The sequence below is a fragment of the Ogataea philodendri genome (assembly GCF_020536065.1).
Source record: "Ogataea philodendri strain CBS6075 chromosome Unknown scaffold1, whole genome shotgun sequence".
NCBI lineage: Eukaryota > Fungi > Ascomycota > Pichiomycetes > Pichiales > Pichiaceae > Ogataea > Ogataea philodendri.
This window is the reverse complement of record NW_025763889.1, coordinates 681,251-708,723: the sequence shown is the minus strand read 5'-3', so window position 1 is coordinate 708,723 and position 27,473 is coordinate 681,251. Positions and strand designations below refer to the sequence as shown.

At 40.9% G+C, this 27,473-nt stretch overlaps 16 protein-coding genes across 16 annotated transcripts; 7 read left to right on the top strand and 9 right to left on the bottom strand.

Moving 5' to 3' along the window:
* Positions 1-374: 374 nt before the first annotated feature.
* Positions 375-4,925, top strand: OGAPHI_002288 (uncharacterized protein; the record flags this gene model as incomplete). Its single annotated transcript, XM_046203142.1, has 1 exon — positions 375-4,925. One exon carries the CDS (start codon positions 375-377, stop codon positions 4,923-4,925), a length of 4,551 nt encoding a protein of 1,516 aa, XP_046062948.1.
* A 62-nt stretch (positions 4,926-4,987) lies between these two features.
* OGAPHI_002287 (uncharacterized protein) lies at positions 4,988-6,091 on the bottom strand (the record flags this gene model as incomplete). Its single annotated transcript, XM_046203140.1, has 1 exon — positions 4,988-6,091. The coding sequence occupies one exon, from the start codon at positions 6,089-6,091 to the stop codon at positions 4,988-4,990; it is 1,104 nt and encodes a 367-aa protein (XP_046062947.1).
* Positions 6,092-6,337: 246 nt separating this feature from the next.
* OGAPHI_002286 (uncharacterized protein) lies at positions 6,338-7,765 on the bottom strand (the record flags this gene model as incomplete). The annotated part of the gene is made up of 1 exon (XM_046203139.1): positions 6,338-7,765. One exon carries the CDS (start codon positions 7,763-7,765, stop codon positions 6,338-6,340), a length of 1,428 nt encoding a protein of 475 aa, XP_046062946.1.
* An 817-nt stretch (positions 7,766-8,582) lies between these two features.
* On the top strand, positions 8,583-9,641 carry OGAPHI_002285 (uncharacterized protein; the record flags this gene model as incomplete). Its single annotated transcript, XM_046203138.1, has 1 exon — positions 8,583-9,641. One exon carries the CDS (start codon positions 8,583-8,585, stop codon positions 9,639-9,641), a length of 1,059 nt encoding a protein of 352 aa, XP_046062945.1.
* Positions 9,642-9,677: 36 nt separating this feature from the next.
* On the bottom strand, positions 9,678-10,280 carry OGAPHI_002284 (uncharacterized protein; the record flags this gene model as incomplete). Its single annotated transcript, XM_046203137.1, has 1 exon — positions 9,678-10,280. The coding sequence occupies one exon, from the start codon at positions 10,278-10,280 to the stop codon at positions 9,678-9,680; it is 603 nt and encodes a 200-aa protein (XP_046062944.1).
* Positions 10,281-10,584: 304 nt separating this feature from the next.
* OGAPHI_002283 (uncharacterized protein) lies at positions 10,585-12,057 on the top strand (the record flags this gene model as incomplete). The annotated part of the gene is made up of 1 exon (XM_046203136.1): positions 10,585-12,057. The coding sequence occupies one exon, from the start codon at positions 10,585-10,587 to the stop codon at positions 12,055-12,057; it is 1,473 nt and encodes a 490-aa protein (XP_046062943.1).
* Positions 12,058-12,090: 33 nt separating this feature from the next.
* OGAPHI_002282 (uncharacterized protein) lies at positions 12,091-14,265 on the bottom strand (the record flags this gene model as incomplete). The annotated part of the gene is made up of 1 exon (XM_046203135.1): positions 12,091-14,265. The coding sequence occupies one exon, from the start codon at positions 14,263-14,265 to the stop codon at positions 12,091-12,093; it is 2,175 nt and encodes a 724-aa protein (XP_046062942.1).
* A 239-nt stretch (positions 14,266-14,504) lies between these two features.
* On the bottom strand, positions 14,505-15,212 carry OGAPHI_002281 (uncharacterized protein; the record flags this gene model as incomplete). The annotated part of the gene is made up of 1 exon (XM_046203134.1): positions 14,505-15,212. The coding sequence occupies one exon, from the start codon at positions 15,210-15,212 to the stop codon at positions 14,505-14,507; it is 708 nt and encodes a 235-aa protein (XP_046062941.1).
* Positions 15,213-15,738: 526 nt separating this feature from the next.
* OGAPHI_002280 (uncharacterized protein) lies at positions 15,739-16,611 on the top strand (the record flags this gene model as incomplete). Its single annotated transcript, XM_046203133.1, has 1 exon — positions 15,739-16,611. The coding sequence occupies one exon, from the start codon at positions 15,739-15,741 to the stop codon at positions 16,609-16,611; it is 873 nt and encodes a 290-aa protein (XP_046062940.1).
* A 70-nt stretch (positions 16,612-16,681) lies between these two features.
* OGAPHI_002279 (uncharacterized protein) lies at positions 16,682-17,272 on the bottom strand (the record flags this gene model as incomplete). The annotated part of the gene is made up of 1 exon (XM_046203132.1): positions 16,682-17,272. The coding sequence occupies one exon, from the start codon at positions 17,270-17,272 to the stop codon at positions 16,682-16,684; it is 591 nt and encodes a 196-aa protein (XP_046062939.1).
* A 1,349-nt stretch (positions 17,273-18,621) lies between these two features.
* OGAPHI_002278 (uncharacterized protein) lies at positions 18,622-19,478 on the top strand (the record flags this gene model as incomplete). Its single annotated transcript, XM_046203131.1, has 2 exons — positions 18,622-19,378; positions 19,474-19,478. 2 exons carry the CDS (start codon positions 18,622-18,624, stop codon positions 19,476-19,478), a joined length of 762 nt encoding a protein of 253 aa, XP_046062938.1.
* A 473-nt stretch (positions 19,479-19,951) lies between these two features.
* On the top strand, positions 19,952-21,562 carry OGAPHI_002277 (uncharacterized protein; the record flags this gene model as incomplete). Its single annotated transcript, XM_046203129.1, has 1 exon — positions 19,952-21,562. One exon carries the CDS (start codon positions 19,952-19,954, stop codon positions 21,560-21,562), a length of 1,611 nt encoding a protein of 536 aa, XP_046062937.1.
* A 176-nt stretch (positions 21,563-21,738) lies between these two features.
* OGAPHI_002276 (uncharacterized protein) lies at positions 21,739-24,033 on the bottom strand (the record flags this gene model as incomplete). The annotated part of the gene is made up of 1 exon (XM_046203128.1): positions 21,739-24,033. The coding sequence occupies one exon, from the start codon at positions 24,031-24,033 to the stop codon at positions 21,739-21,741; it is 2,295 nt and encodes a 764-aa protein (XP_046062936.1).
* A 422-nt stretch (positions 24,034-24,455) lies between these two features.
* Positions 24,456-25,094, bottom strand: OGAPHI_002275 (uncharacterized protein; the record flags this gene model as incomplete). Its single annotated transcript, XM_046203127.1, has 1 exon — positions 24,456-25,094. One exon carries the CDS (start codon positions 25,092-25,094, stop codon positions 24,456-24,458), a length of 639 nt encoding a protein of 212 aa, XP_046062935.1.
* Positions 25,095-25,428: 334 nt separating this feature from the next.
* Positions 25,429-25,737, top strand: OGAPHI_002274 (uncharacterized protein; the record flags this gene model as incomplete). Its single annotated transcript, XM_046203126.1, has 1 exon — positions 25,429-25,737. The coding sequence occupies one exon, from the start codon at positions 25,429-25,431 to the stop codon at positions 25,735-25,737; it is 309 nt and encodes a 102-aa protein (XP_046062934.1).
* Positions 25,738-25,805: 68 nt separating this feature from the next.
* Positions 25,806-27,122, bottom strand: OGAPHI_002273 (uncharacterized protein; the record flags this gene model as incomplete). Its single annotated transcript, XM_046203125.1, has 1 exon — positions 25,806-27,122. The coding sequence occupies one exon, from the start codon at positions 27,120-27,122 to the stop codon at positions 25,806-25,808; it is 1,317 nt and encodes a 438-aa protein (XP_046062933.1).
* Between the last annotated feature and the right edge of the window lie 351 nt (positions 27,123-27,473).

The window sequence follows — 27,473 nt, the reverse complement described above, 5'->3', positions numbered from 1 at the left end:
TATAATCGGAAACATACATTTAGCCTTTGTTTGAGTTCGGGCAGTGCAATTTTTCGAGCCCCTGAAATCCTAATCTAGGGATCTGGACCAGCTCGGCCTTGAATCTATTCCTTATATGACGGGCGTTAAATGTTTCTCAAAAGGATCTATGGTGGCGGTGCTCTTGGTATTCGAGATATCCAAGCACTCGCGTATGCGAGGCATCCGTAGCACCGGTCAACCCAGCTTCTGAGAATTACATCAGTATGAACACCTCACACCATTCACAAGATTCAAGTAAAGTCTAGTTGATTGAAAAATATAATTGGAAATATATATACGAAATTGTTCATTGCTCCTACATGAGTTCTTCTGAAAACCTTTAATTGTTGATTATGGATTTCACAATCCCTAGGAATTGCTCGCAAGCAATTGAGGAACAATTATTGAAATTGATAAATGAGTTTCAAGAAGGGTACTTAACAGAGAAAGGTTATATCAATAAACGATTGGAACTTTTGCAGTCAAGTCCCTCCAGACAAGCAAGTACATTGACTCCTAGAACCCCTCTTTCAAAAGTGACTACCGTGTTAAGTACTTCTACATCTACATCTACACCGAATCCTTCTGAAAGTAATGACTTTGATTTAGCATCTGGTGAAATCACGTCCTTTCCTGAAGACAACAATGAAAGTGTTAGCCAGGGATTTACTTATGAGAATGACTACTATTCGTATCCAGAGCTGGTGCAACAGTCTCAGCATGGAGCAGGTCTTCCCAAAGAGCTGCAGAAGCCTCTTGATCCGAGAGACGTCGATGAAACGTCAGAAAACGAATTCAGCAATTTGCCCAGCATTCTCAGGCACCGAGGCTCATTATACAAAAAGGAACCAGCGATTGTAATCATTGACGCTAAAGGAAAAGAGACGCAATCGATATCATGGGAAAGATTGTATCTTCGGGCAGAGAAAATTGCTCAGAAAATAAAAAACAAAGCTGCGCTGTATCCAGGCGATCGTGTTTGCTTGATATACCAAAACACTGAAATAATAGATCTGGTGGTTGCCATATATGCGTGCTTTTTCTCTGGTACAGTCGCTGTTCCTATGAACAGTGGTCTCTCCGTCAGGGAACTCGTGAAGATTATGACTGACACACAGTCTCATTTGTGTCTTATGTCTGACTCGGTCTTCAAACACTTTGAAAGACAATCGGCTGCTGCAAAAAATAATATCTGGCCAAGGGGTATGGATATCTGGAAGACCACAGATATGGGGTTAGCTTCAAAGGATGAGGAGGCCCCTGCGATGAAAATAAGCGATTTGGCATACATTGCATATGCTAAAAGCTCTTTTGGAGAACTTCGAGGAGTCGTCATATCTCATAGAACTATCATGCATCAAATGAGATCACTGCTTTCAATGCTGAGTAGTGCCCCAAATGCCGAATCACCAGCATTTGTTCGATCAGATGTGAAGTATACAAGATCCAAAGATACCTTTTTGAGCACTTTAGATGCTCGAGAATCAGTTGGTCTTGTATTCAGTGTTTTATTTACAATATTCAGCGGGAACACTTTGATTTGGATGCCTCAAAGGCTAACTGAGGTAGCTGGTTTATTGGCTCATGTCATCTCGAAGTATAAGGTATCCGTTATGCTCTCAGACTATTTGAGTTTGAAGCAAGTTGCCTATAACTACCAATCATTTCCTCAAATGACACGCACTTTCAACAAAAAAACCAAGGTTGATGTGTCTTCTGTGAAATGGTGCCTTATTGATACAGTAATTGTTGATTGCGAGTTTAACGACATGCTTATCAATAGGTGGCTCAGACCTTTGGGACATAAATCTCCTAGGAAAGCTATTGCACCCATTTTAGCTCTAAATGAACATGGAGGGGCAATTATATCTATGAGAGACTGGATTGGAAAAGAGGAGAACCTTGGGTGCACATTCAACAAGCCAATTACAGATGATCTTCCAAACGACGGATACGAAGATGATGAAGGGAACACACAAAATGATAAACTGTCCGAACTGTTGATTGATAAAGCCTCTCTAACCTCCAATACTGTGAAGGTCGTAAGCGACAACCCTCCACCAATATCCACGTTGATGGACAACAGCGACTCCAAGAAGTTTGTCCGAGTGGGTGCTTTTGGCTACCCTCTTCCAGATGCAACCCTGGCGATTGTCAATCCAGAGACGAAACTTTTAAGCGGACTGATGGAAGTTGGAGAGATCTGGGTTGATTCTCATTGCATTTCCGGAGGATTCTGGAGCCTTGCCGAAGCAACACAAGCAATATTTCAAGCCGAATGCTCAGACTATGAAGGAATTTTGAACTTGAAATTTGTTCGGACGGGGTTGCTTGGTTTCACTTATAATGGTAAGCTATATGTCCTGGGCCTTTATGAGGATCGAATCAACCAGAAAGTCACCTGGTTTGACAAATATTTGCAACAGAAGAAAACAGATGAGACTTCAGTTTCAAAGCTGATACCTAACCAATATACCTATCATTATGCTGGCCATTTAGTCAAGGCATTGGTCAGAAACATCAATGAAATATCGGATTGCTCGTTTTTCAATATTCGAATCAACAGAGAATATTTACCAGTTGCCATAATTGAATCTCCTTCTGCAAGATCACTACAAAACTCTTTACACAATTCTGAGCGGCTCAACTACCCGTTGCTGGACGAAATTGCGTCGAGAGCTTTTCAGGTTTTAGAACAGACCCAGAATGTCAGGCTGTACTTTGTACTGATAACGGCTCCAAATGTCCTTTCGCGAACTCCACGAAGTGGAAGACCAGAAATCGCGAACATGCTATGTAAGCGAAGACTTATCGAAGGAAAGGTCCCCGCTGTCTACGTGAAGTTCAATTTCTCGAATTCATTGAGCGCGATTCCACATGGTGACGATATACGAGGAGGTGTTTGGTCGCTCTACTCCTCGAACACTAGACTTGAAGCACTTGACTTCTCCGAACTTCAGTATTCGGGTCTAGATCTAAGGGAACAATGTATTGATGACAGAACAAACATGCAGCTTACTGAATTCAATTCAATCCTCGAGATATTTAAACTGAGAGCTTTGAAACAATCTGATGAAATGGCATTCGGTACAATCGAGCGACTCAATGTCAAGGAAAGCAAATCTTTATCGTGGAAGAAATTCGAGTCACGAGTTTTTGCTGTCTGTGCCTATATTCTTGAAAAAGAAAATCTTAGAGCTGGGGATCGTGTTCTTCTCATATACCCACTTTCGGAAGAAGTCATTATCTGTCTTTACGCATGCTGGCTTGCCGGACTCGTGCCGATATTGCTTCCTCCTTTAGATGTGACTAGAATGGATGAGGATGCTTTCTCTCTTGTCGCGATCGTCAAGGACTATGACGCTCGTGCCATATTTGTGAACCATGAAGTTGAATCTCTTCTCAAAAACAAACCAATTAGTCCAAAGCTGAAAACATACTCATCACAGTTGAAGGCAGCAATACCGAAACTAAGGAACACCTCTAAACACACTAAAACGACTCTGGGTACAAAATTGATGTACAAGAAAATGGAAGACTATAAATCAAGACCGAGGAAGAAAAGATCAGAGTGCCTGATTTGGATTTCGTGGAATTCAGATCACCAATATACAGGAGCCAAGCTCACTCATTCCAACTTACTTCGGATGTGCAAAACATTAAAGGAAACATGCCAAATAAGCAGTTTAAAGCCCCTACTTGCCTGTGTTAGGCATTGTTCAGGAATTGGATTCTTACAAGCTGCGATGTTAGGTATTTATGTTGGTACCACGACTTATCTGATATCCCCTGTTGACTACTCTGTGAATCCTGCTTCATTTTTCCTGAGTCTTGCAAGATATAAAATTGAGAATGTCTTCATCACCGAAAAAATGATGAATCACGCGATTACCAGGCCACCTCCAAAGAAGTGCGATCTTTCAATTTTGAAAAATTTGATGGTTGGGTGGGACGGTCGTCCATCCAGCCTTCTGTTTAAGGAATTTCTTAAACATATGCAATCGACAGATCTTTCACCATTTTCGGTTTCAAATGTTTATCAACATGATCTGAATCCAATGATTTCCTTACGGTCTTACTTATCTTTTGTGCCAGTTGATTTGTGGCTAGATCCATTGGCCCTCTCTCAAAGCTACATTTCTCTTGTGAATCCTAGCGATTCGCCTAATGCAATTCATTTGCAGGATTCGGGAATTGTTCCTGTTAATACCCAATTGGCTATCGTTAACCCAGAAACTTCAAAAATCTGTAAAGTGGGAGAGTGTGGTGAGATTTGGGTTTGCTCAGAATCAACTGTTTCAAGCGTTACGAAATGTCAAAATAGCACGTTTGATAATTTTAGGTTGAAAGCTAAAATTGAGAATTGGAACCAGGACCTCGATTACTTGAGAACGGGCGATTTGGGCTTCTTACACAATGTGACTAAGACACTGGAAAATGGAAACATAATCGAGGTGCAGTTACTTTTTGTTTTGGGTAAAATTGAGGAAACTTTTGAAGTGTTGGGTATGCAGTATTTTGCACAGGATATCGAAACCTCGGTGAATGATCTTGTGAACTCCCTATCAAGCTCTTCAAGCAATCTCTCAATTCGCAGCTGTGTTTTCAAAGCAGGAAATTACATTGTCTTGGTATTAGAGGCTGGGCGTTCACCAAATCTTAGCGCGCTTGTCCCGTTGATTGTCAATAAGATATTGAATCAGTTTGGTCTGATTATTGACATCGTCTCGTTTTATGGTCCTGAGACACTTCCAATATCCAGACTAGGAGAAATACAGCGAGGTACGTGTATAAAGAACTGGCTTCAAGGGTCTCCAACTCCATTGAAATCTTTCGGTGTCAATGAGGGAGAAGAAAAAATGAACAAACTCATTGATCTAATTGAGGAGACTACAAACACATAAGATACGGATAAACATGATGAAGTAGGATATGATATTTGTACATGACTCCTATAAAATGGCCATCAGTGTCCTAGCGTACCAAATCTCTCGTCAAGGATTCTGTATTTCATGTGATTGTACCATGCGTTCAAATCGTTATGATCTTGATGCAGGGCGATAATAATCAAGGTCATATTATCAAACCCAATTCCAGTTATCGTATTGGCCATTTTGATACAATTGTCCAAAATAATTTCGTTGATTTCAGGTAACTTTTTGCCTAAAGAAAGCTGATGTCTAATCAAATGGATCAGCTCGTGAGACTTGTAACAATCCCAAATTCCATCACAGGCAACAACCAAAAATTCATCCATGGGACTACTTTTATGAACGATGATATCAGGCTCTGCTGTAACTTGAAACTCTTCAGGTGGTGAAACCTTATGATTCGAATGTGATTTTAGTAGCCGTCTTGGGAAATCATTATCACTATGCATCTTGAACGTGAAGTCGCCTAGAGCCCTACTCAATGCCAGAATCGAATTCACCCTGTTAGCTGAAACATAACCACCTCCATTATGAATCCTCATGAGCTCTCCTAAATTTCTAGGCTTGTGATCGAAAGATAAAAGCTTTGTAGAACCGTTCTGACTGAGAATACATCGCGAGTCTCCACAATTTGCCACAAAGACATATCCACAGAATATAAGCAGCACCACTGCTGTTGTTCCACTATTATTATCTTGTCTATGATAGAACATAGAGTCGCACTTCATGTAAGATGACTTTAGCAGTTTCGGAAAATTAATGTGGTTTAAAACGTCTTTACAACTGATCAAATCCTCTTTTGATTCAGGTGATAGCTCGTTGATTTCTCTAACGAGCTCCTCGCGCAAGATTGTGGGAAGAGCTTGACTCACGAACTTCGAAGCACCAGAACCGCCGTGTCCATCAAACACCCCATAGATGTTGATTTTTAGGGATCCGTTTTCGTTCCCAACCTCATGCGAGTCCTTGACAATATCATGCTCTTTGTTTTGTAGATGTATAGTTTCGTTCATGTCGCAATAAGCGTCTTCCATTGTGAGTCGGTAACCTTGCATTTCTCCAATAGAGTGAGAGATATGATCATGCTGAACGAGCGTGATGTTCTTCTCGGTTATCGGTTGCGAGAGCAATTGACCCATCGTGTAGAATAAGATGTTAATTCCGAGCAAATTTCACAAATACCTAATGCTGGTATCACTTGATTTAAATTGAAGGAGTTCCCGCTTTGTTATCGATAGATTTTTTACGGATTTGCCCTAAAGCTAAAAAAAAAAAAAGACACACCTCAATGATTTACGATAATCGGATATGTATATTATAAAGATTTCTTAATTTATTTTAGCGAGACTTTTAAGATTCTATTTCAAAGGCTGGTACACTTCGAATCAAACCTTCGTGAGTTCTTTGACAAAGTTTTCACCCCAGTAGCTTGCGGTGTACTTCTCAATGTATTTGAACATTTTTTGAAAGTTTCCTTCTCTTTTTTCTTTGCTCATGATTAACCCCTCGTAAATTGCTTCACTTAACTCCTCGGTATTCCAAGGATTGACAATCAAAGCGCCATTCAATGATTGAGCAGCCCCTGCAAATTCACTCAAAACTAATGAGCCCATTCGATCTTGTTGGCAGGCGATGTATTCGTAACTCACCAGATTCATTCCGTCTCTGGTAGAAGAAACGATACAAACATCGCTAGCAGCGTAAACCGAGATGAGCTCGTGAAAGTCAACACTTTTGTGTAAGAAGTGTATTGGCACGAACTCGACAGTTCCAAATCTACCATTGATTCTTCCGACCAACTCGTTCACTGCAGCTCTCAAAGACTGATACTCTTCGACATCTCCCCTTGAAGGAACTGCGACTTGGATGAGAACGACTTTGCCTATCCACTCTGGATGATTCTCAAGGAAAATCTCGAACGCATGCAACTTCTGGGGCACTCCTTTGATGTAGTCAAGTCTATCCACTCCCACCAAAAGCTTGCAATCTTTACCAAACCTTGTTTCTAGTTGCTTAATTCTGTCTTTGACCTCATCCGTTTTGAGACCATTCAAGAACTTATCAACATCAATACCGATTGGATAAGCGCTGACTGTAACCTGTCTGTTCTTGTAAAAGACACCTTGAGGGCTCGTTGGCAGCTTCAATATTCTTTCCACAGAGCTCAAGAAATGTCTCACATAATCGTAAGTATGGAATCCTATCAGGTTACAACTCAGCAAGCCCTCGAGAATCTCTTTTCTGACAGGAAGAATACGGTAAATCTCACTTGAAGGGAATGGAGTGTGCAAGAAAAACCCAATTTTCACATTTTGAAGTCCCCTCTCGTCAAGTTTCCCCCTGAGCATGGAGGGGAGGAGCATCAAATGATAATCATGAATCCACACTAAATCTCCGTCCTTTATCTTATCGAGAATCGTTTCGCAAAACAGCTTGTTTGCTTCCAAATACGCAGCCCAAGCAACCTCATCAAAGTTCATTTCACCTGGATGATAATGGAACAAAGGCCATAGAATAGAGTTGCTAAAGCCATTATAATGTAAATCAGCAATCTCATCGCTCATCCAGATTGGATAGCAATTGAACTTGGTTTTCAGATCTTCTTCAATTGTTTGTCTCCCTTCCTCACTGTCGATAGACAGTCCTGGCCATCCAAACCACTGGAATGGATTTTTGAGACCCTGTAATGCAGTCACCAAACCGCCAGACGACATCGAATAATTGTATTGAGGCTTTCCATTGTCATCATCCACTAGTTTTTTGATAGTAACAGGGATTCTGTTGGAAACCACTAAAACATTACCTTTTGCCATGAGGTCTTTTTCTGATTAATTGAGTATTTGTTTTAACGTGACGAATCAATTGAGCAAAGAGCAAGAAAACTGAGCAGGAGGATATAAAAATTCAAAATTATTTTAAATAGGTAAAGGTTTAGAAATTTGTAGAAATTTCTAAGTTGCTTGAAAGATAATTATTCGTTAGAGTGACAAGCCACTGCATGAGGCTTTGAAATGCTTCGAGGTCTAATCATTTGGACCATAGTAGATAATATCTGAAGATCATATGATTTTCCGAAGCTGTAAACCACATGCAGTGGACTGATATATCTGGAGACCCACCCGTGCCCTTTTCTTTTCTCTGCCCCCCACATTTAATAATTTCCCCCACGTACATATCCATCCATATTAAATTTTTGAGATCAATAATTTAGAGAATCTTTGGAGGGGGGATGTTGTTATACAGGAATAACTTTAGTTACATAACTCTATTTCTAAAACCTTGAAGTGAAAGGGAAAGGTTCACTAACGTATCACTTTTATTATGTTTGATACGGTAGCAAGGAAACCGGATCTCAGATTCAAACCAAGCAATCGAACATTTGTTGTAGCAGCCAACATAACAAACATACTTATCAGTTCATACTTATAGATTGCAAATTGTCGACTAAAAAGTATCCGCTTTATCTCAGCAGAGGCAGATCCCTTCAAAAAATGATTTCCGAGTTGAGTACCTTTGTTGATGAATTTCCCAATTAAGAAAAAATAAAATTAGTTAACTGAATAGAAGAGAAAGTATTATCGTGATTAAAATTGTAACCTGTTCAACACGTAACTGTGGAACTTTTCCATCATGTGGAGATATCTATGGTCCAGGAATGAAGTTGCAGTGAATGTCCCTAGATATCTAGGCGGAGACAAAGAAGATTCTGTGGATTTACAGATCAAATCATTGATGTATATGTTTGAGAGGTACAAGATATACAGCTTGGCGCCTTTCTTGAAGATCACCGAATCAGGTGCATCCGAATTAGAATGGTTGTCAAACACTGAGATTCCGTTACATCCTGATGTTATTATTAACGACAAACTAGACTCCGTCTATGAGATTGAACTATTCCGAAGAACTTTATTAGACGATCCTTACAGAATCCTCATTGATTATTGTAAGAACCGTTTCAGATCATATTTGATACTAAGTGGTAAACCTAAAGAGTTTAATCATTTGCCAACCTTAACAAGTCCCGATTTCCAGTTCACTATTTTGAAACCCAACGCTTCCGATAAAGAGTATGTGAATGTTCTTGTGAACAAATCCGGGATCTACAAAGAGCACAAGATTAGCGAACAAACAAGAACAGAGATTGTTAAAGAGATACTTACATCACAAAGGGCGGTCACTGGAAAGAGCGGTTTTGATAAGAACGATCGGGCCAAGATCATCAAGTTTTACGTCCAGAAGCTAGCATTCCATATCCAGGTTGAAAGAATCTACAAGGCGACTCTCAAAACTAAGGAGAAGTCACTACAGCCTCCACGTTTGAGCGCACCTGCTGTCAATAGACAAAGAGGTTTGAGAACGCAACGGTCAGTTGCAAATTTACAAAGCCGGCCACTAAGAACCAGTAACCGCAACACACTTCGCAGCAAACCTTCACTATCAATTATGAAGCTTGACAACGTTTATTCCGAAAACTCTCACGAATCAGACTCTTCGGAAACCCTGATATCATCAAGTACCTCGGAGACAGGTAGTGAAGACTCTGGAGACACACTTTTCACAGTTGGCGGACCACAATTCGATAAACTTTTCACCGAAGAAGAGAAGACTGCAATATATGAACAGAGCAAGATGGCAGTTAGAATCAGAATTGACCGCGAAAGAACTTCTTTAACCAAATCTCATGCATAACTTAGCACATTCAATATATAAAATATATCGCCCAAATTAGAACTGCAAAGCGTCACAGTATTGTTGACACAAATCGCTCAAGTAATCCAGTTTGGTCTCGTTCAAAACGTTGAAGCAAAGATTACCCTCAGGAAATTTGTATAAGTCTATCAGGCTTTTGATTTTGTTTATGCTGTTGGTAAACTTCACAATCAGGTTGTTGCCTTCTGGAACATCATCTTGATCGATATCATCATCAAGATGCTCAATTTCTATGAGGAATCCTTTAAACAATCCATGCAGAAAGCAATTGCTTGTTCGAAGTTTGAACTTCTCGTCCCCACCTTTGTCCTTGAGTCCTGGAACAGAAACAACGTATCCGTATCCTCCTTCACCTTTGATCGTTTGTTTCACTGTCCACAAGCTTGCTAATTTGCTGGTCACCAGCTGTTCAAATGTCTCAGTTGTACTGCTGATATTACTGGAGCATCCATTCTTAATATGTTGTAGTAAAGCCAAATTGTCACGATCAGTCGGGTCAGCTAAAAGTCCGTTCGTGTTTGGAATCCTCGTGATAACCGACTTCGAATTGTTAATGATGCTGATTGTTTGATTATTCAAATATGAAAGTTGTAGTGTATAAAGATACCTGTTTGCCATCTGGTTCGGTTCGAAGCTCGCTGGTCTCGAGAACTTGTTATTCAGAAAGATTCTCAGCTCGAAATTCCAGGGCCCTAAAGATTGTGGTAGTTCATTAGAGATGAAGTCATGAAATGTCGTAATTGTAGTTGGAGAAGCATTCTGAACAAAAAGAACTCTGAATTTGTCAGTATTTCCCTGTACTCGTCGTTATACTCACGCAGTGACCATGAGAAATAAAACTCAATTACTATAATGCATTTACACAGCCGAAAAAAACTAGAAAATATTGAAATTTGTATATAGTGAATATCTTACTGTTTCTATGTCATTAGAAGAAAAAAGGACAATACTGGAGGAACTCGAGCGAATTGAACAAGCAGTCTCTCAGAGATTTGAGCGTGATCCCGAAATTTATCGCCCTTCGTCAAGCGACATACCATTATTATCGTCCAAAACCAAACGACCTTATCCTCAAACGTTACTACAAAGGCATGAAATCAAACAGTTTTTACAACGATACCAAGCTCAGCGCGAGAAACTTTTGAATTTTAATGAAGACCATGACAGAAATAAACACATGGACGACTTTGATAAACTTTATCGTGTGACAGTTGAGAAACATAATCGAATTAATCAATTAGGATTGAATGCAAATGAGATTGAGGAGGCGGATGCACACAAGTTTGAGCTTTTTACCAGCTCAGATGAATTGTCAGATACCAAAAGAAGGAGAATTTTGAGCAGGTACTCAAAGGGCCTCAAGATCACCAATATTTATTCACCAAACGAAGGCTTGGGAAAGTTTCTGGATTTGAAAGATTTATATCGAACTTGGTCAAGTCTACCCAAACACAAACCAACGAATACAGATATGCCCCCAACTTACAAAGATTACCTGGGGAAGATTCAAGATTTCTACGATGAAAATTATGATAAAGGATCATCAGAGTATCAATTGTACATTCAACAATTAGCAGACTATCTTCGAAGCTATTACATCAAATTACATCCACTGAAATCAACCGACCTTGAGATTGAGAGTATCAGAAAGGAGTTTTCTTGTAAAGTTGAACTTGAAGACTCTTCTGTCTACTGTCTAATATGTCAAAAGAAGTTTACCAAAGAATCAGTTTACTCTTCGCATTTGAATGGAAAAAAGCACACGAAGAATGCTACTAAATCGCAGGTAATTTCTGTTGCAGAATCAGAGTATCTGGCCACCCGTTTATTGAAACTACTGAATAAACAACTCAACGCGACCATCTTGGAAGTGGATAGATTTGAAGGTCTCAGCTCTCGAGAACGACAAATAGAGCTCCGAGAAACTCAAAATTTATCTGACTATGAATATGACACCATAGATGAACAAGAAACCTCCAAGCCTTCGGAAGGAAACGAATACGCACAAGGGAAATTTGATGACGTTTCCAATTTCCCAATTGGTCCTGACGGTAAACCAATGCCTTTATGGCTTTGGAAGCTAAAAGGACTCGACATGGAATATAGTTGTGAAATATGTGGAAATGCTCTGATCAAGGGAAGAGAGGTTTTTCAGAACCACTTCAAAGAAGAGAGGCATCTCCAAGGTCTCCGAATGCTAGGTGTTGTCGAAGATTTCAATGCTTTCAAAGATTTGGATAGAATTGACGACGTGCTAAAGCTGCTAGAATTCTTAATGAAAAAAAAGCGAAATGATATACAATACAGGGATGACGGTGTGGAGATCGAGGATTCCGAAGGAAACGTCATGAGTAAGAAAGTTTATGATCAATTGAAGAAGCAGGGACTGCTCTGATATGTACTATTTATGTATATGATAGATAATCATTCATTTTGGACTGTATTTCTTCAAGTAGTTTGAACACTCTTGCTGAAGCGCATCATCGCTACTTGGATCATCGTGCATCTCCTTGATGAGATCTAAACAGTCTTTGACCACCGGTGGTCTAAACATGATAAGGTACAATAATGATTGGAAACCAAGTTTGGATCTTACTGGGTCCTTGCACAACGATTTGATCTTCCATATCAGCGTATTTTGAAGATAAGGAAGCTCGCTCAAAAGTCTGATGAATATTTTCCGATCAGCAGACTCTAAGAACGGAATTAGGTTATCCAAGAAATATCCTGCGTATTTCATGTAATACCCATCCGGTGAAGGAATAGGTTCGGATTTTGCTTGAATTTCAGAAAAATACTCCTCGTTGAGCCATTCGATCACTCCATCAATTCTATTCTTGACATCGTCTTTCAAATAGTTGAAAAGAGTCTCTCTGACACAATCGGAAAGGTCTTTATTACCTAGTCCACGTGTCGCAAGTCTTGACAAGAGCTTGATCCACGAATCCTTGTCCCAATTTGGAATGGCCACTCTTTGTAAAGCCATTTGCTGTTGCCCGGCATTATCAGAACTGGATTTACTTTGTTTGATCTTCTTCGCTGAAAGATTGATAAAATTATCAATGATCAGTTTGAGTTGATCCTTTTTCCTTGAAATCGAAAACTCATCAGGCAGAGGGACCACAAATTCTCCCTTTAGTTCATCATCATCGTTTATTCCATCAACGTCGTTGCCTCCGCCATTTTCACCTTCATATTTGACTCGGCTGTGAGCTTGACCGTCATCATCGTCATTATCCTCGCGCTTTCTTTTCAAGTTCTTGTCGGCCGGTAAATATTCACCTTCGAACGCACTATCTGTATTTGAAGTCAGTTCTTTATACCTATCGGAAACAATGTTCAACCCTTTGATTAATTTTGGGGTAGTAACTTTGCTTAATGCAGCAATAACCATCGAACTTAAAATTTGGACTGGAATGCTTGACATTTCAAAACCTGTCAGTTGATCTTCAGGTTTAATCAAAGTATATATGGCTTTATAATCGTTGGAACGAGCAATACGGGATTCATTGTAAAACATCATATCATTTTGCTGTATTGCTTCCAATTTCTGTCTCTTGATCTCTTTCACTTCATCATCATCGTCGTCTATGTCGACATCTATTATTCCACCTTGTCTTTGTTTCCTTGATTTTTCCACCAGATAATTGAACTTGTTCTCAAATCTGGTCTTAAGTCCTGGATCTTTTGCTAAAAATCCTTTGTTGAGAAGAAAGGAAATGAGACATTTGTCGATCCTATCGTTGAATCTTTTTATGAGCTTCATTTTCAGTTTCTGATCCTTCTCGAATCGTGGATCCAATTTGAGCTGCGACTCATATGCCAAAACAAACATGATAAACTTGTTGGATACAAATTTGGATCTTGTTTTGAAGAGAGTCATTAATGTAGACATAATTGTGGTGAAAACACCGGTTGGAAGAATTATATCTTCGTTGATCAACACAAATAAACTGTCCAGCAGATTTTGAGCTTGTGAGGACAAATTGGCATTCAGCAAAAACGGGTGCGTGCTCCCTATCATAGAAACAGAAATGTCATCTTCAATTTTCTCAGAAGATGATGTAGAAGGTAACTGTACTTGGATAACTTTTCCCGTCAGTTTAATTATTGAATTTTTACATCCAATAGATCTGAACAAGTCTGACTCTGGGTTGTATGGTTGAAGTGGATATGATGATGTTAGCTGTGATAATAGATATTCTTTGATGTTTGTAAGACGATCCCATTCGCTCTCATCTGGGCTATTGATCATGTTCAGAAATATTAAATCATAGGAGGCAGTCAGAATATCAATACACTTTTGAATAATCATGTAATTTGGCGACTTTTCTTCATTTCTGATGATAAAATAGTCTAGCAAATCTATCAGTTTGGCTGACTGTTGTATTCTTATACTAGAGGATTCGATTTTCTTTTGATGGAACGCCTTGTAAATAAAGTTGAGGCACTGGAATTGTAGTTTAAAGTCATTAAGGGGAGTTGCCAGACAAATCGATATAGTGGTGTCCAAAACTTGTTCAAAGAATTCAGGATGGTCAAACGCTAGCTTTTCGGCCTCCTGTAGCTGTTCGATTTGATTTTTGTCCTGTTCGCTCGCCATGGCTTAATTTCGAATCTTTTACAAATCAGTTGCAAACCGAATTTCTCGGAATATAGAGGAGATACAAGCTTAAAGACAAAGTTATCTTTAGATCAATTCTTACAGGACGAAAGCTAAGAATCCAGAGTTTGCAAGATTGTTCAAACTAAAACAAGCCAAGACAGCAGTTTGAAGAGACAAAAAATAAAAATTACTTGGAAAAGGTTACCCGGTTATGTCAATTAGAGCTAATAACGTATTTACTGTAAATGTGGTGGCAGATCCGAACCCTGGAGATGTGGAGGCAAGGGCTGGCTAGGTTCGCTATATCCTTGAGTTTCCTGAGGTTGGGGAGGAAGATAGTTGTCGCGGTATTGAGGTGGTGCATCATAATTCCTTTGAGGTCTTTCTCTATAGTTTCCTCTTCCTCTTCCTCCTCTTCCCCATCCTCTCCTGTAGCCACCTCTGCCATTTCGACGGTCGTAATTATCTCTCCGGTTGTTGTAGTCGTATCTGTGGTTAAACTGTTGCGGTTGTTGTCTCTGTCCACCGTCTGCTCCCCTTCCGAATTGGCGTCCTTCTTCAAATCCTGGATCCAGGTCAATTTCCATGGATCTGCCATTGACCTTAGTTTTATTGAGATACTTAACAGCATTCAGAGCCCCATTCGGCTCCTTGAATACCACGAAACAGAAACCAGTTGGTGTCAGTTTGTTTTTGTCTAGTCCCATTATGATTTTATCAATCACTCCACAGCTACTGAACAATTCAAAAAGTTGCTCTTCTGTAGTGTTGAATGAAAGCTTTCCAATGTAGACAGTGGACGAAGTCATTGACTTTTTGAGATTTGAATATCCATTGATTTCATCTCTTCTTGCTTTGTTCAATAAGTACGACGATGGCCTGTCAAGTCTGAAAGTCGAGTTCTTAAAATTTGGAGCTTCAAACTCCATAAGATCGGAGCTCATGATTCTATGTTGGCTTATAGCACAGGTTTCTCGAAACTAACAGTTCAAAGTGCAAAAAAAATGATAATCGAATTATCTAAACATCCGTACACTGAAAACGAACGCTTAGTTTCAAAAAGCCAGTTTTTTATCGGAAACGCGACGCCAAAGTTGTTTATGCTCCACCCCACACTTTGGCAGAATCTGCCTAATTTCTGTCTACGAATTCATCGGAGCGAAGCTACAAAATAAAAACCACTTGCAAAAGTCATTACCTTTGGATGTAAGGAAACCCGAAAAAGGGTGCTATCATTCCGAAGTGTGCGCGCACATGGTCTATCCAACTTTTTTGACTATCATCGATAGTATAATCTCTAAAACTCTTCATTCCTGCTAAATGGTTTCTTCGGACTTATTTCAAATCCTTTAAGTCCGCACAGAAAAATGGCGGAAATTGGCAGATATTTTTATTTGCACCAGCATGCCATAATATATAAGGATGTCCTTGCGCCCCCGAAACATCTGTAATCCATCAGTGTCCTCTAGAATGCAACCAAAATTGTCGCCAGCCCAAAAGTTAGAGTTCAACATCCCTGCCAAGGACGATGTTGGAGCTCTAGGAAATAGAATCAATGCTGAAACCAAAGCTCTCCATGATCAGATTAACGCAGTCGTGACGATGAAGTTTGCGCTTGCTTTGAGAAACCAAAAAGTCTACAGACAAGGTCTCCAAGCTTTCTATCACATTTACCGTCACATTGAGATTGCTCTCGAACGCGAGATGGAGAGAGATACCGAATACGCACAGATGATCAAGAACATTTACCAGCCGGTTTTATGCAGGACAGAGCCGCTCCGTAAGGATCTTTTCTACTTCTACGAGGGTCACTCTGAAAAGTATGAGAACCCTATTCTCCCTCTCCAAATCGAATACGCTCAACACATCCTCGAATCCACAAAAGAAAAGCCATACCTGCTTCTCGCTTACATGCATGTCATGTATCTCGCTCTGTTCGCTGGAGTTAAGTTGTTGAACTCGCAGGTGATGAAGTCTCTCAAGTTATTCCCTAAGATTAAAGGACAATCCCGTGACGACGCATTACGTCAAGGTACCAACTTCTTCAAGCTTGACGTTCCTGACACTGAAGAACTTAGAGCCGTTTACAAGAGAGATTACGAGCTGCAAACAAGAAATGACCTACCAGAGAACATCAAGCAAGAGATTGTAGAAGAGTCCAAATTTGTGTTCATCATGACTGGAAAGATTGTGAAGGAAATCGAATCTCATAACATTGCCAAACTGCAGAGCAATTTCAACTACCAGTTGAAGACCAACCTCCACTATGTCATCACCGCGGTTCTGATGATCTCTGTGTGCTACTTCGCAAGAAATATGGTGTCTCACATTCTACTCAAGTGAGTATTAAGTTGTACTTTATAAATGAATGATATACGAATTAGGAATGATCTATACTCGACATATACTGTGTTCATTGGCTCAAAAGAAATTCTTTGAGTTTGGCTAGCGCTTTAGATCTGTGACTGATTTTGTTCTTTTCTGGACCACGCAGCTCGGCGTAGGTCTTACCAGTTCCATGTGGTTCAAAAATGGAATCGAATCCAAAATCAGTTGGTCCCCTGGACGGAACAATTTCTCCGGTTGTGATACCTTGGAAAAGCTTGACTTCTTGATCAGGTCCTTCACAGTAGCCAAAGGTTGTGATAGCATTTGCAGACTTATCGTCAAAACCTGCCAACAGCTTGATCAATCCATCCAACCCTAATTTCTGGTGGAACCATTTGATGTATGGGCCAGGAAGATTTTGCAATGCGTTGTATCCCAGACAAGTATCTTCGACTAAGACTGGACCCTTGATTAGTTGGGCAGCTTGCTTGGCTTTGTGAATGGTGACTTCCTCAATGGATCCTTGAACTTCGTCTAAATCCAGCTTCTCGTTCTTGATGATAAATTTTCCAACCTTGGATCCTCCATCAACCGGCACAGGACTGCCATCAGCCAAAATAGCGACCACTTCTTCCAACTTTTTAGGGTTTCCCGTCACAAAGGTGATAGTAGACATTTGCAATAATGGATATTTTTTATTACGTAGTTAAAAAGTATCAAGGTCCAGAAAAAATTCTTTCACTATTACATATTCACTTTCGGATTACCAGCGATACTAGCACGCATCCATCTATATATTGCAAAAATGGCCGAAAGGAGAGCAAAAATCCACTTTATAATTCGACATGGATCATCTTCATATCTTTGTCGGTTCGCTTTGTGGACACATGTTAAGTAAAAGTGTAATCATTTTCTTGGACCCATGTTAGAAGGTTTGGAGTCCAGTATTCCTTCAGAAATCCTTCTATGACCACTTGGTATATGATTGTGTGTTGGTCGTTGCCTTGTTAGTCGTCAGATTGCAGCAAGTGATGTTCATTATGTTCATGGCTACCCATGCAAACCCATCATATTCACCCGAAGCTTAGTTATGTCAACCACATCCGATGTAGTGTAACGGCTATCACAGTCCGCTCTCACCGGGCAGACCGGGGTTCGACTCCCCGCATCGGAGTATTCTTTTTTTTCATTTTTGAATTTGTGTAACTTAGCAATTAGGCCAAACCAGTGGACTGTAAGCATTCCCACCTACTCTGTTACACTACCTAACAAAAGTCTGAGTGGACTTGTTTTTGTCCTCTAAATTTTCTATCATGCTTCAAAGCTACCATTGTGGTGAATTAGTAATCGGTCCTTATTAAAAAGAAGAGATACTAAATATAATCCATGGTATTATCCCTACCTTTTCAAAAACGTTGACTCTAAGTAAACCCTATTATAACTAAACAATTCCTGACAAATACAACTTGGGGGAAACCAACTATCTTTTACTCGATTTGGGAAGGTAAAAGAGAAAATTGTAGAAGGTTGCATTGTGGACCAAACATGGCACACATCACAATGGATCTACATCTACATGCTTTCATGGCTTACAAATTATTCAGAAGCATGCTAGCTCAAACCTTATTGTTTTAATCTTTATATTTCGAGGCATTTGTTGTTGATCCTACGATGAAGGCTTGCGACAAGAAATTTATGTCGTAGGAAAAAACTCCAAACGCAGCACTGCGCTGCTACAGTGTAACTGTACGAGGTCCTTTTTGGATACAAACATCCGATGTAGTGTAACGGCTATCACAGTCCGCTCTCACCGGGCAGACCGGGGTTCGACTCCCCGCATCGGAGTACTTCTTTTTTTGCCTATTTTTTAATTTTGGCTCGATATTGCATCAAAAAGTCTTGGTTTTACAAAACCTCCTTTTTTGGAAGCTATTAGTAATTGAGGCTCACATTATCTTTAATTTTTTGGACTATAAGTAGCCCTCAATTTACCCAATTGCTTTTCACTAATCAATCAAGTTTCCAATGACTCTTCCAACTACCCAGAAAGCTATTTACTTCACTGAGAACGGAGATCGCGACGTTCTCAAGTACGAAGACGTACCAGTTCCTAAGATTGGAGAGGACGAAATCCTTATTAAAAACAGGTACGCTGGAATCAATTTTATTGAGGTTTACTTCAGAAAGGGTGTCTATCCAAGTGAGAAGCCTTACACTTTAGGTCGTGAAGCCGCCGGTGAGGTTGTTGCAGTTGGATCAAAGGTCGACAAAGTCCAAGTCGGAGATAAGGTCGGATACTTGTATCCTGGAAGTTTCGCTCAGTACACCAAAGTTCCAGCTTCACACAACATTCTGAAGCTGCCTAAGGATACCTCTGACGATCTCTTGAAACTTGTGTCTGCCTCGTTGCTTCAAGGATTAACCGCATTGACTTTTATCTACGAAGCATACGATGTGAAGGAAGGTGATTACATTCTTGTTACTGCCGCTGCCGGTGGTGTGGGTCTCATCTTGAATCAATTGCTATCTAAAGTCAAGAAAGCTCATGTGATAGCACTTGCTTCAACAGAGGAGAAACTTAAGCTTGCCAAAGAAGCGGGTGCTGAATTCTTGATCAATTCTTCCACAACAAGTCAAGAGGAGCAAATCAAGAAGATTCTTGAGATCACTAATGGTGAGGGCGTTGCCGCTTCCTTTGACTCTGTTGGAAAAGATACACTCGAGCTTTCTTTGGGAGCAGTTGCCAGAAAAGGTACATTTGTCTCGTATGGTAACGCATCGGGTAAAATTGCACCTTTTGAGCTCACGCGACTGGGCTCAAAGAATATCAAGTTGCTAAGACCTACCTTGTTCAATTACATTACTACGCCTGACGAGTATAAACACTATACCGACCAGCTATTTGAGTTGATCAAATCTGGTGTTTTGAAAATTGACATCCACAAGGTCTACCCATTGGAGAAGTATTCTGAGGCCACAGGTGATCTAGAAGGCCGGAGAACCACCGGTAAACTCGTTTTGGAGATTCCGCAGTGATTTAAATACGAATTACGTAATGATAGTTGAATTCAATTTTAAAAAAAAGTTGTTGTGCACGATCTGTCAATAGCGGGAACGAGTGGCGTGCCTTAACCAAGTGTGGTTCCGGTGCACCTTATTTGCAGTCACTTAATATAATTTTTTAATACTTTTAGTCTTTCTGGAGGCGTTGTCCTAAACAGAACCCAACCTAAACCAACACTAGTTTGACACCAAGCGAGATCATTTAAGATCTTGACATTTGATCTTTTTCTTAGTACATCCTTCTAATTGTCATTTTTTTTGGCAATAATCCTTATAGCCTTTGTTGAAGAATATGGGAAATTCGCCGAGTAAAGATGGCAGCTCAACTTCTTCTGTGACAACAAGTGGCTCATCCCCAGATGATCCAGACCCGTCGTCGCCCAGGCCGCGACATGACTCTAATTATTTAACAACCCAGCTGCACAGCAGCAACAACAAGAACGACAATTCAACTAACGACCAACAAGGTTTAATTTCACATAGCGACAATTTAGCCATTAACGCCGAGCAAGAAAGGGGAGAAGATCCAGTACCGCTCGTAAAGTCGCCTCAGGATGGTGAAAACACACATACTTCTTTGTCGCGGTTATCGGCAAAGCGCAAGGGTTCCACGGAGAGTGACTCCTACGACCTAGAAATCGCCGTTTCTATGGCCCAGACCCTCAACATTTCGAGATCACCACTGAAAGATGTGACGGAAGAGGTGTGTTCATCTTTTGACAGCAACAGCGACTCGTGTTTTACAAACGGATCTTCTTCATCGATCAGCTCCACAACCACCCCGCCAAATTCAAAAGAGACGGCTTTGTATCCAATTGCAGAGCAAAGCAAAGAGTCTACTCCGGACTACAAATCCACCAAACTAACGTCCACTCCGGAAAGTACTGAAACTTCTACTCATCATACCAAACACGGAGATTCTGTTATTAACACCAATAACACCCCTAAAAAGACTGTTACGTCTGACATCAAGCTTGATAGAATCATTGAGAAGCTTGTTGAAGCCGGAATTTCTAAAAATGCCAGTAAGAAATTCATGGTTTCAGGCTCTGAGATTAAAGTAATTTGTGCCAGGGCGCGTGAAGTTTTCATGAGACAGCCGATGCTTTTGGAGCTCGCCGCTCCAGTCAAGATTGTTGGTGATATTCATGGACAATTTCATGACTTGATGAGAATCTTCAAATTATGCGGATTCCCACCTAACTCAAATTACTTGTTCTTGGGTGACTATGTCGATAGAGGAAAGCAATCGTTGGAGACGATCATTCTTCTTCTCTGTCTGAAAATCAAGTATCCCGAGAACTTCTTCATGCTGAGAGGAAACCATGAGAGTGCCAATATCACTAAAATGTATGGATTCTATGATGAGTGCAAAAGAAGAGCAAATTTGAAGGTTTGGAAGAATGTTGTTGATGTATTCAACACTCTTCCAGTTGCCGCCACCATCGCAGACAGGATTTTCTGTGTCCATGGTGGACTGTCTCCTCAACTCACAGATCTCAGCCAGATCAAGCAAATCCAGAGACCAACAGACATTCCAGAACACGGACTTTTGGCGGATCTTTTATGGTCCGACCCTCAATCGTCTATGGGATCCACCACCCGCTCTTCTGTGTCTATAAGTGGTGAATGGTCTTCCAATGACAGAGGAGTCTCCTACTGTTTCAGCAGGAAAGTTGTCCAGAAGTTCTGTGACCATTTCCAGTTTGATTTAGTGGCCAGAGGCCACATGGTGGTTGAAGAAGGATATGAATTTTTCTCCAAACGGAAATTGGTTACCATTTTCTCAGCTCCAAACTATTGCGGTGAATTCGACAATTGGGGAGCTGTGATGAATGTTAACAACAAATTAATGTGCTCTTTTGAACTTCTCAAGCCGTCGTCAACCAGAAAGAAGAAGTGACGGCTAAGGGAATGGCTTTGTCACGGTGAACATTGAACAATTTTACGAATTTGAACTTGCATTTACAGCCACAAGCCTTATATTTTACATTTGCGTTTTAACGAGTACACACGTATTTCCATCGCCAGTTTATATTTTGATTTTCAATAACGCTATTAGTTATAATAACGTAAAGCTCATCTGTTATGGAAGTGATTATGATTTTTGACGGTTCCTCCACATTTCCGGATCACGTCTGAAGGAATGATTTTGAATATTTCGTTATCACAGAGAGTAATTCTCCGGAGTCCATCCATGGTGCATAGCGAGTCAAGCGTCACAGTGGACCCTGTCCTGGACATTTGTTCGTTTTTCAGCTCAGGAGAGTTCTTCCCATTTTCCTGGTGATCAGGCTGACTTTCTGGAACCACGCTCTCCGTCTCTGAATCAGTAGCTATCGAATTCTGTTTTGGGGTAACCGTCTGTAAATCTAAAGAGTGACCGTTACCCTTAGGAACCGTTGGCATTGTCAAAGGAGAACCAAACGGACTCAACGACGGCGATGAAGTGCTCGATTTAGGAGGATCCAAATCTTCGTGTTTAGGCATCTCTGGCGCCACAGACGCCATATCAATCATTGATACAACGGGTTTCTTTAATTTCTTTTCGTCGAGCAAGCTGTTGGTTTTGGTAACAGAATGAAGTGTTCCTTCTTTGGATCTCGCAGCAGCAACAGAGCTGACATTTGAGGAACTTCTCACAACAATTGTTTGAGAAGGCGGACCGGAGCTCGCAGACTCGAGGGAGACGGTGGACGAACTCTCATGTCCATATTCGAACTTTCCATGGAAGTTGGAATCGGGATGGTGATAGAAGTTGCACTCATACTCGTTTTCATCAACACACATCTCGGCCTTCTGGAAAGCCGGATCATTGAATAAGTCGTTCAGCGTGTATCTCGTAGAAGGCTGAGGGTCAGCCAGCCTCCAAGCAATTCTGGCAATTCCTTCCTCAGGGAACTTCTTTGCGAACCTGGACTCCACGCCAGGGTATTTCGAGTAATCGTTCTTTCTGAAGCTTGGACTCTTGGAGCAAAACTGGGAATAGGATTGTTCATAGTCTCTGAACTGAGCACATGTTCTCTTTGAACATTCTTGGAAAGGCATTCCACCGTAGAATAGGACAAATAACAAGATACCCATCCCCCAATGGTCCATTCTGAACGGATTGTATGGGATTCTCTTTGGAATAGGCACTCCGTGAAGCGATTGCACTTCAGGAGGCTGGTATGGTGGTGAGCCGACAAGCTGTGTGCTAAGTTTTAGATCAGAAGAAAAATCCCCTGGGACCTGGTGGCCGTAGTCAGAGACACCAAAGTCTGTGAGCTTGACACATCCGTTGGCAGTCAAAAGCACATTTTCAGGCTTGATATCACGATGAACAATATCACACTCGTGCATGTACTTGATTCCAAACGCAACCTGTTTAAAAAGGCACATTTTCTCTCCAGTCGAAGTCAACGACCAGTTCGGAGAAGACATCACACTAAACAGATCAGCCTTGCAAAGTTCAAGGACAAATCCCCATCCTCTAGTCAAATGGGACTGATGCGGAATTCGGATCAATGCGTAACACTTCACGATGTGGAGACCGTTGTAAAGGTTTTTGTGAATAATATACTCTTTGGAAGCTCTTTCGTAAAATTCATCAGGAGTTTCGTCTTTGAACAGAACGAATTTCTTGAGCGCATAAACTTCTTTTGGTTTATTGATTTTGTGTATCTTTCTCACAGAAGAAGAGGCCCCTGTTCCAATATTACCAGAATCATCTTTCGGGAACTGGTATTCGTCAAACAGGAGTTGATGCTCTAATTGGAACTCTGCTGGCAAATGTTCATTTGGCATATCAACGGGATAGGGTAGTACGTTGGATTCATCATCGGTCATGTCATAAGTATTAGTCCGTTTTGATTGGGAGCTTGAGCTAAATTGGAGCCCCGTATTTTTAACTCCAAACGGATTGTACTCTAACTTTTGAGGTTTAGCTGGTTTGTAATCATCAACAGACGGTAATCCTAGCTTAGCACTTGGCTTGGGGATGGGAACGTCTCTTGGGGATGCAATGACATTCCCAGAGGTGCCTAACATTTCATTTATATTTTTATTGGACTCAGATATCAATGAATGACCCAAAGAGGTGCTAGTTTTCGAAGGTTTGTGTTTGGAAACATGAGGCTCGGTATGATGCTTGTTGACCGATAGAGACGAACTATGATGTACAGGATGTTTCAGATGCTTAAAGATGTTGTGTGATTTGGAATGTTTTGAAGAGGATGTGGAGGAGTCATCGGAGTGTCCACTGCTTTCAGTGTCACTGTAATCGTGGTCATGATGCTTATGGAACGCCTTGCCTTGAAGTTTTTTGAAAAAGTTGTTCTTCTTCTGTCCCGAGGAGTCGGTGGACTCATGATTATGAGTATCAGAAGACGGCATTACAACGTGGACGTTCGTTATTAATAAACTTCTTTGCTGTGTACCAGTAATAGTAATTTTGCAGCAAAAAGCTAGAAAATGAGCAATGAGCCGACTTCAATTCAACAGCGTGACAGAATGAATGAAATGATAGTGTAAAAGTCCTCCTTGTGAGTGTTTGCTTGACTTATTTGAATGCAAATTACCTGTCTATCTGGTTTTTGTTTTCGTCAAATATTTTTTTCTCTGCACGTATGCATCATAGCCACTATATGCGCGGGGAATTTGTGGCAAATTTTGGCAGGCAATTTGCACGGTAACAGAAAAAACCCCATCACTTTTACGAGGGAAGCACATGTGTGATTTCTAATTAGTGCACATGCCGGACTTGATTAACTTACTTAGCGATGCGGCGAAAAACAGACAATATGTAAGATTTGAGATCATCTCTTCAAATCGTTTAATCTGGCCTGCAAGTCGTCGTCTAAGCCCCCATCGGCTCCCATAGGTACAGCTTGAGCTTTTGTAGCGACTTGGCTCTGCGAAGCGTGTCCTATTCCTTCTGGAACAGAATCTCCCAGTTTAGCGTCCAGGTCGATTCCCATTTCATCGAGCACTTTTCCAACAACCTCATCAATCTCTTCCTCATCTTCTGCGTCTATCTCATCATCCATGAGGTCATCCATAACATCGTCCACCATCTCTTGCTTTTGGTCCATAACGTCCATGGATTTTTGGAATTCCATTGTTATCCTGGACAAGCCTTGGATATTCATTTGAGAGTTCAATCCATTCAGCAAACGAGCAGCATCTTTCATAGAGCTTGTCATTTGGTTAGATGATCTCATAGTCTGAAGTCTAAGCGAAATGGCCTGTAATTGTGTTTTCATCTTGTCAAACTTCTCTACTTGCTTTCTAGTCCTCACTAAATCCCTTGCCTGGACCTTGATAGCTTTAGTTTGGTTCGCCTTGGCCGACTTCTTGATATCTTGCATCAACTTCTTTTCCTGTTGCTGTAACTTGACTTTCTCTCTCTCTAATTCCCGTTGCGTTCTTTCTAGCTGCCTCTGGTTCTTCCTCATCTGCTCTTGAGGCGTTAGCCTCTTTCCGAATAACCATGTAATCATTGTGGGTATTACCAGCACTTGAACTAGACAGTTTCCTATCTTTTAAAAATAATCTTTCCTGCCCAAATGTTGTCTGTGTACGGGTGTGGAATTCTCACTTTTTCTTGAAAGTTCAAAATTTTCTAAAGCTGAACAGTTTACACCACTTTCATCGCAAATAATGCTCTATGAATTGGCTGCTATAGCCAGGGTCTCGAACCCTTTGGCTGTCCATGTGGAAGCAAAAGAGTAAGTTTAAATAGATCGTTGTGGCTCTAACATATCAAGGTTGGCAACTACTCTTGGAAAAATGATCATCAAGAACAACGGTGTTGTTCGCGAGGTTATTGGTTTGGGAGTTAAACCTCTCCCAAAGATCATGAAGAAGGCAGGAGAAAGACATTTCCAAGGCTCTCACTTTCTAATTCTTTTCGATTCTTCGAGCGCTGTGCAACGTGAAATTGTTAGATCGTTAAAAAATGACCCCAGAGTTATCAGATCGTTCTTGACCAGGGTGGACGACTCAAAGAACTACAATGCAGGATCGTCTGTGACGAGGGCAATCAAGGCTATTAACGAACACGGATTCGAAGGATTTGAAAACATTTCCAGATTATAAGTTTGAATCTACTTGTATATATATAATGGGAAAAGGATTTTGAATATTCAATATGACGGGTTGGAATGCTAATCAATGAGGTTGTCTATATCACGAAATGAGAAGTTCTGCACGCTTTTCGGGACAGTTTGGGAAGACTTTCTGAATTTTGTGGGTTGTCCAGCTGGAGTCTCATTTTTCTGGAGACCAACGCGACCAATAACGATTTGACGATTTGGTTTCATAAATGGACTCAGGGAAAAGACCGGAAGCTGCTGGTTTAGGGGGAATTCCCTTTTCATTGAAGAAAGACCAGGATACACTTCCAACTTGGTAGGTGCCGTTGGCTTCCGTCTTTTTTCGTGCTTCAAATCGGAAGCTTCCATCACATCCTTCAAATCTTCTTCCACATTTCTTGCCTCCTCGAACGCGTGCATCAGATATGGCATGTTTTCGGCAAGTGTGGTCTTGTAGAGTGGAGAGTATAATGCGGTGGATTGGAAGTTGGAAGATCTTTCGGCTGTAGATTTCTTGCGAGGAAGTTCGACTTCTTTAGCTGGCTCATCTCCACAAAGAGTGTCACTGTTGCTAGTGGAGGTGGAACTTTCGGAGCCGGCAGACGTGCTCATTTTCTCTGCGCTAAGATCTGGCCCAGTTAGCAGGTTCTCCTTGTTCCGATCGAGTTTATCTTTCTTCATGGCTTCAAACATCCGTTCGACGTCGGTCACCACGGATACACATTCCAATGCGCCTATTGTATCTCCTGTGCTAATACAATCGTTGATCTGCTGTAACAAGGTGTTGATGAACTGTTTGTAATTGACGACGGTGTCTTCGGTAATGTCATCGTAATTTCCTTCATCATCCTGGTACATGATGCTCTCCAAATCCATTCCGATCTTGACGAGTTTGGCTTTGGAATAGCGAATGGAAACTTCATCAAGCAACAAACTTTTCAGTTTGATTGCCCTCAACATCAGCTCGGTCAGAATTGTTCCCGGATCACTAATCCGTTGGCGGGGACTCATGAACTTGGCCAGCCCGTTTAGTTCATTGATTTCGACCCCCAAATCTTGAAGCGATCTATGGAGATCCAAACAATTCTTTGCTACTCTTTGCGCAAGTTTGGAGTTGAATGCTCTTTTTCTTTGGTCTTCTTCGCCCAAAATGAGTGACTGAGAAACGTTGAACTCAAGTGCATGGAACTCCCAATTCTTAATCTTGAGCTCAAGTGTCTCCAGATCTTTCAGGATCTCAAATGCTTCAATACACCATGACTTGATCTCTTCATCGTTTATGCTATTGATATGCCTGATCAGTTCTTGTGACTTGTCCTTCTCCTTATTTAGATTCGGATCCTTCAGCAGAGAAACCAAAGGATCTGTATATAATGCTAGCGAACTCATTAAATTGATTTAGCAAAAAACAGATCCCCCATCAAATCACTTTTTAAAGCTTTCGCTAAAGTGGTCTGCTTCCAAACTTTTTCTATACGTGCCCCCACACATAAATAAATCGACCAAGGCTGTGCTAGAGCAAAGTTTGGAACTGCAAACTTAAGACACAACTTAAAAACAGTCCTGAGGCCGGACAAGACACTGAAACCCAGCGTCTGTTTCTTTGCTAGTCATTTCTGGAATAAGAAACAAAATAATCAATTTGTTTTGCTCGGGCCCAACTCAACAGCAATTCCGTTCCGGATTCAGCAGTGATCGCCGGAATTGGGCTGGGCTGGACATATTATTTTAAATCCGTGC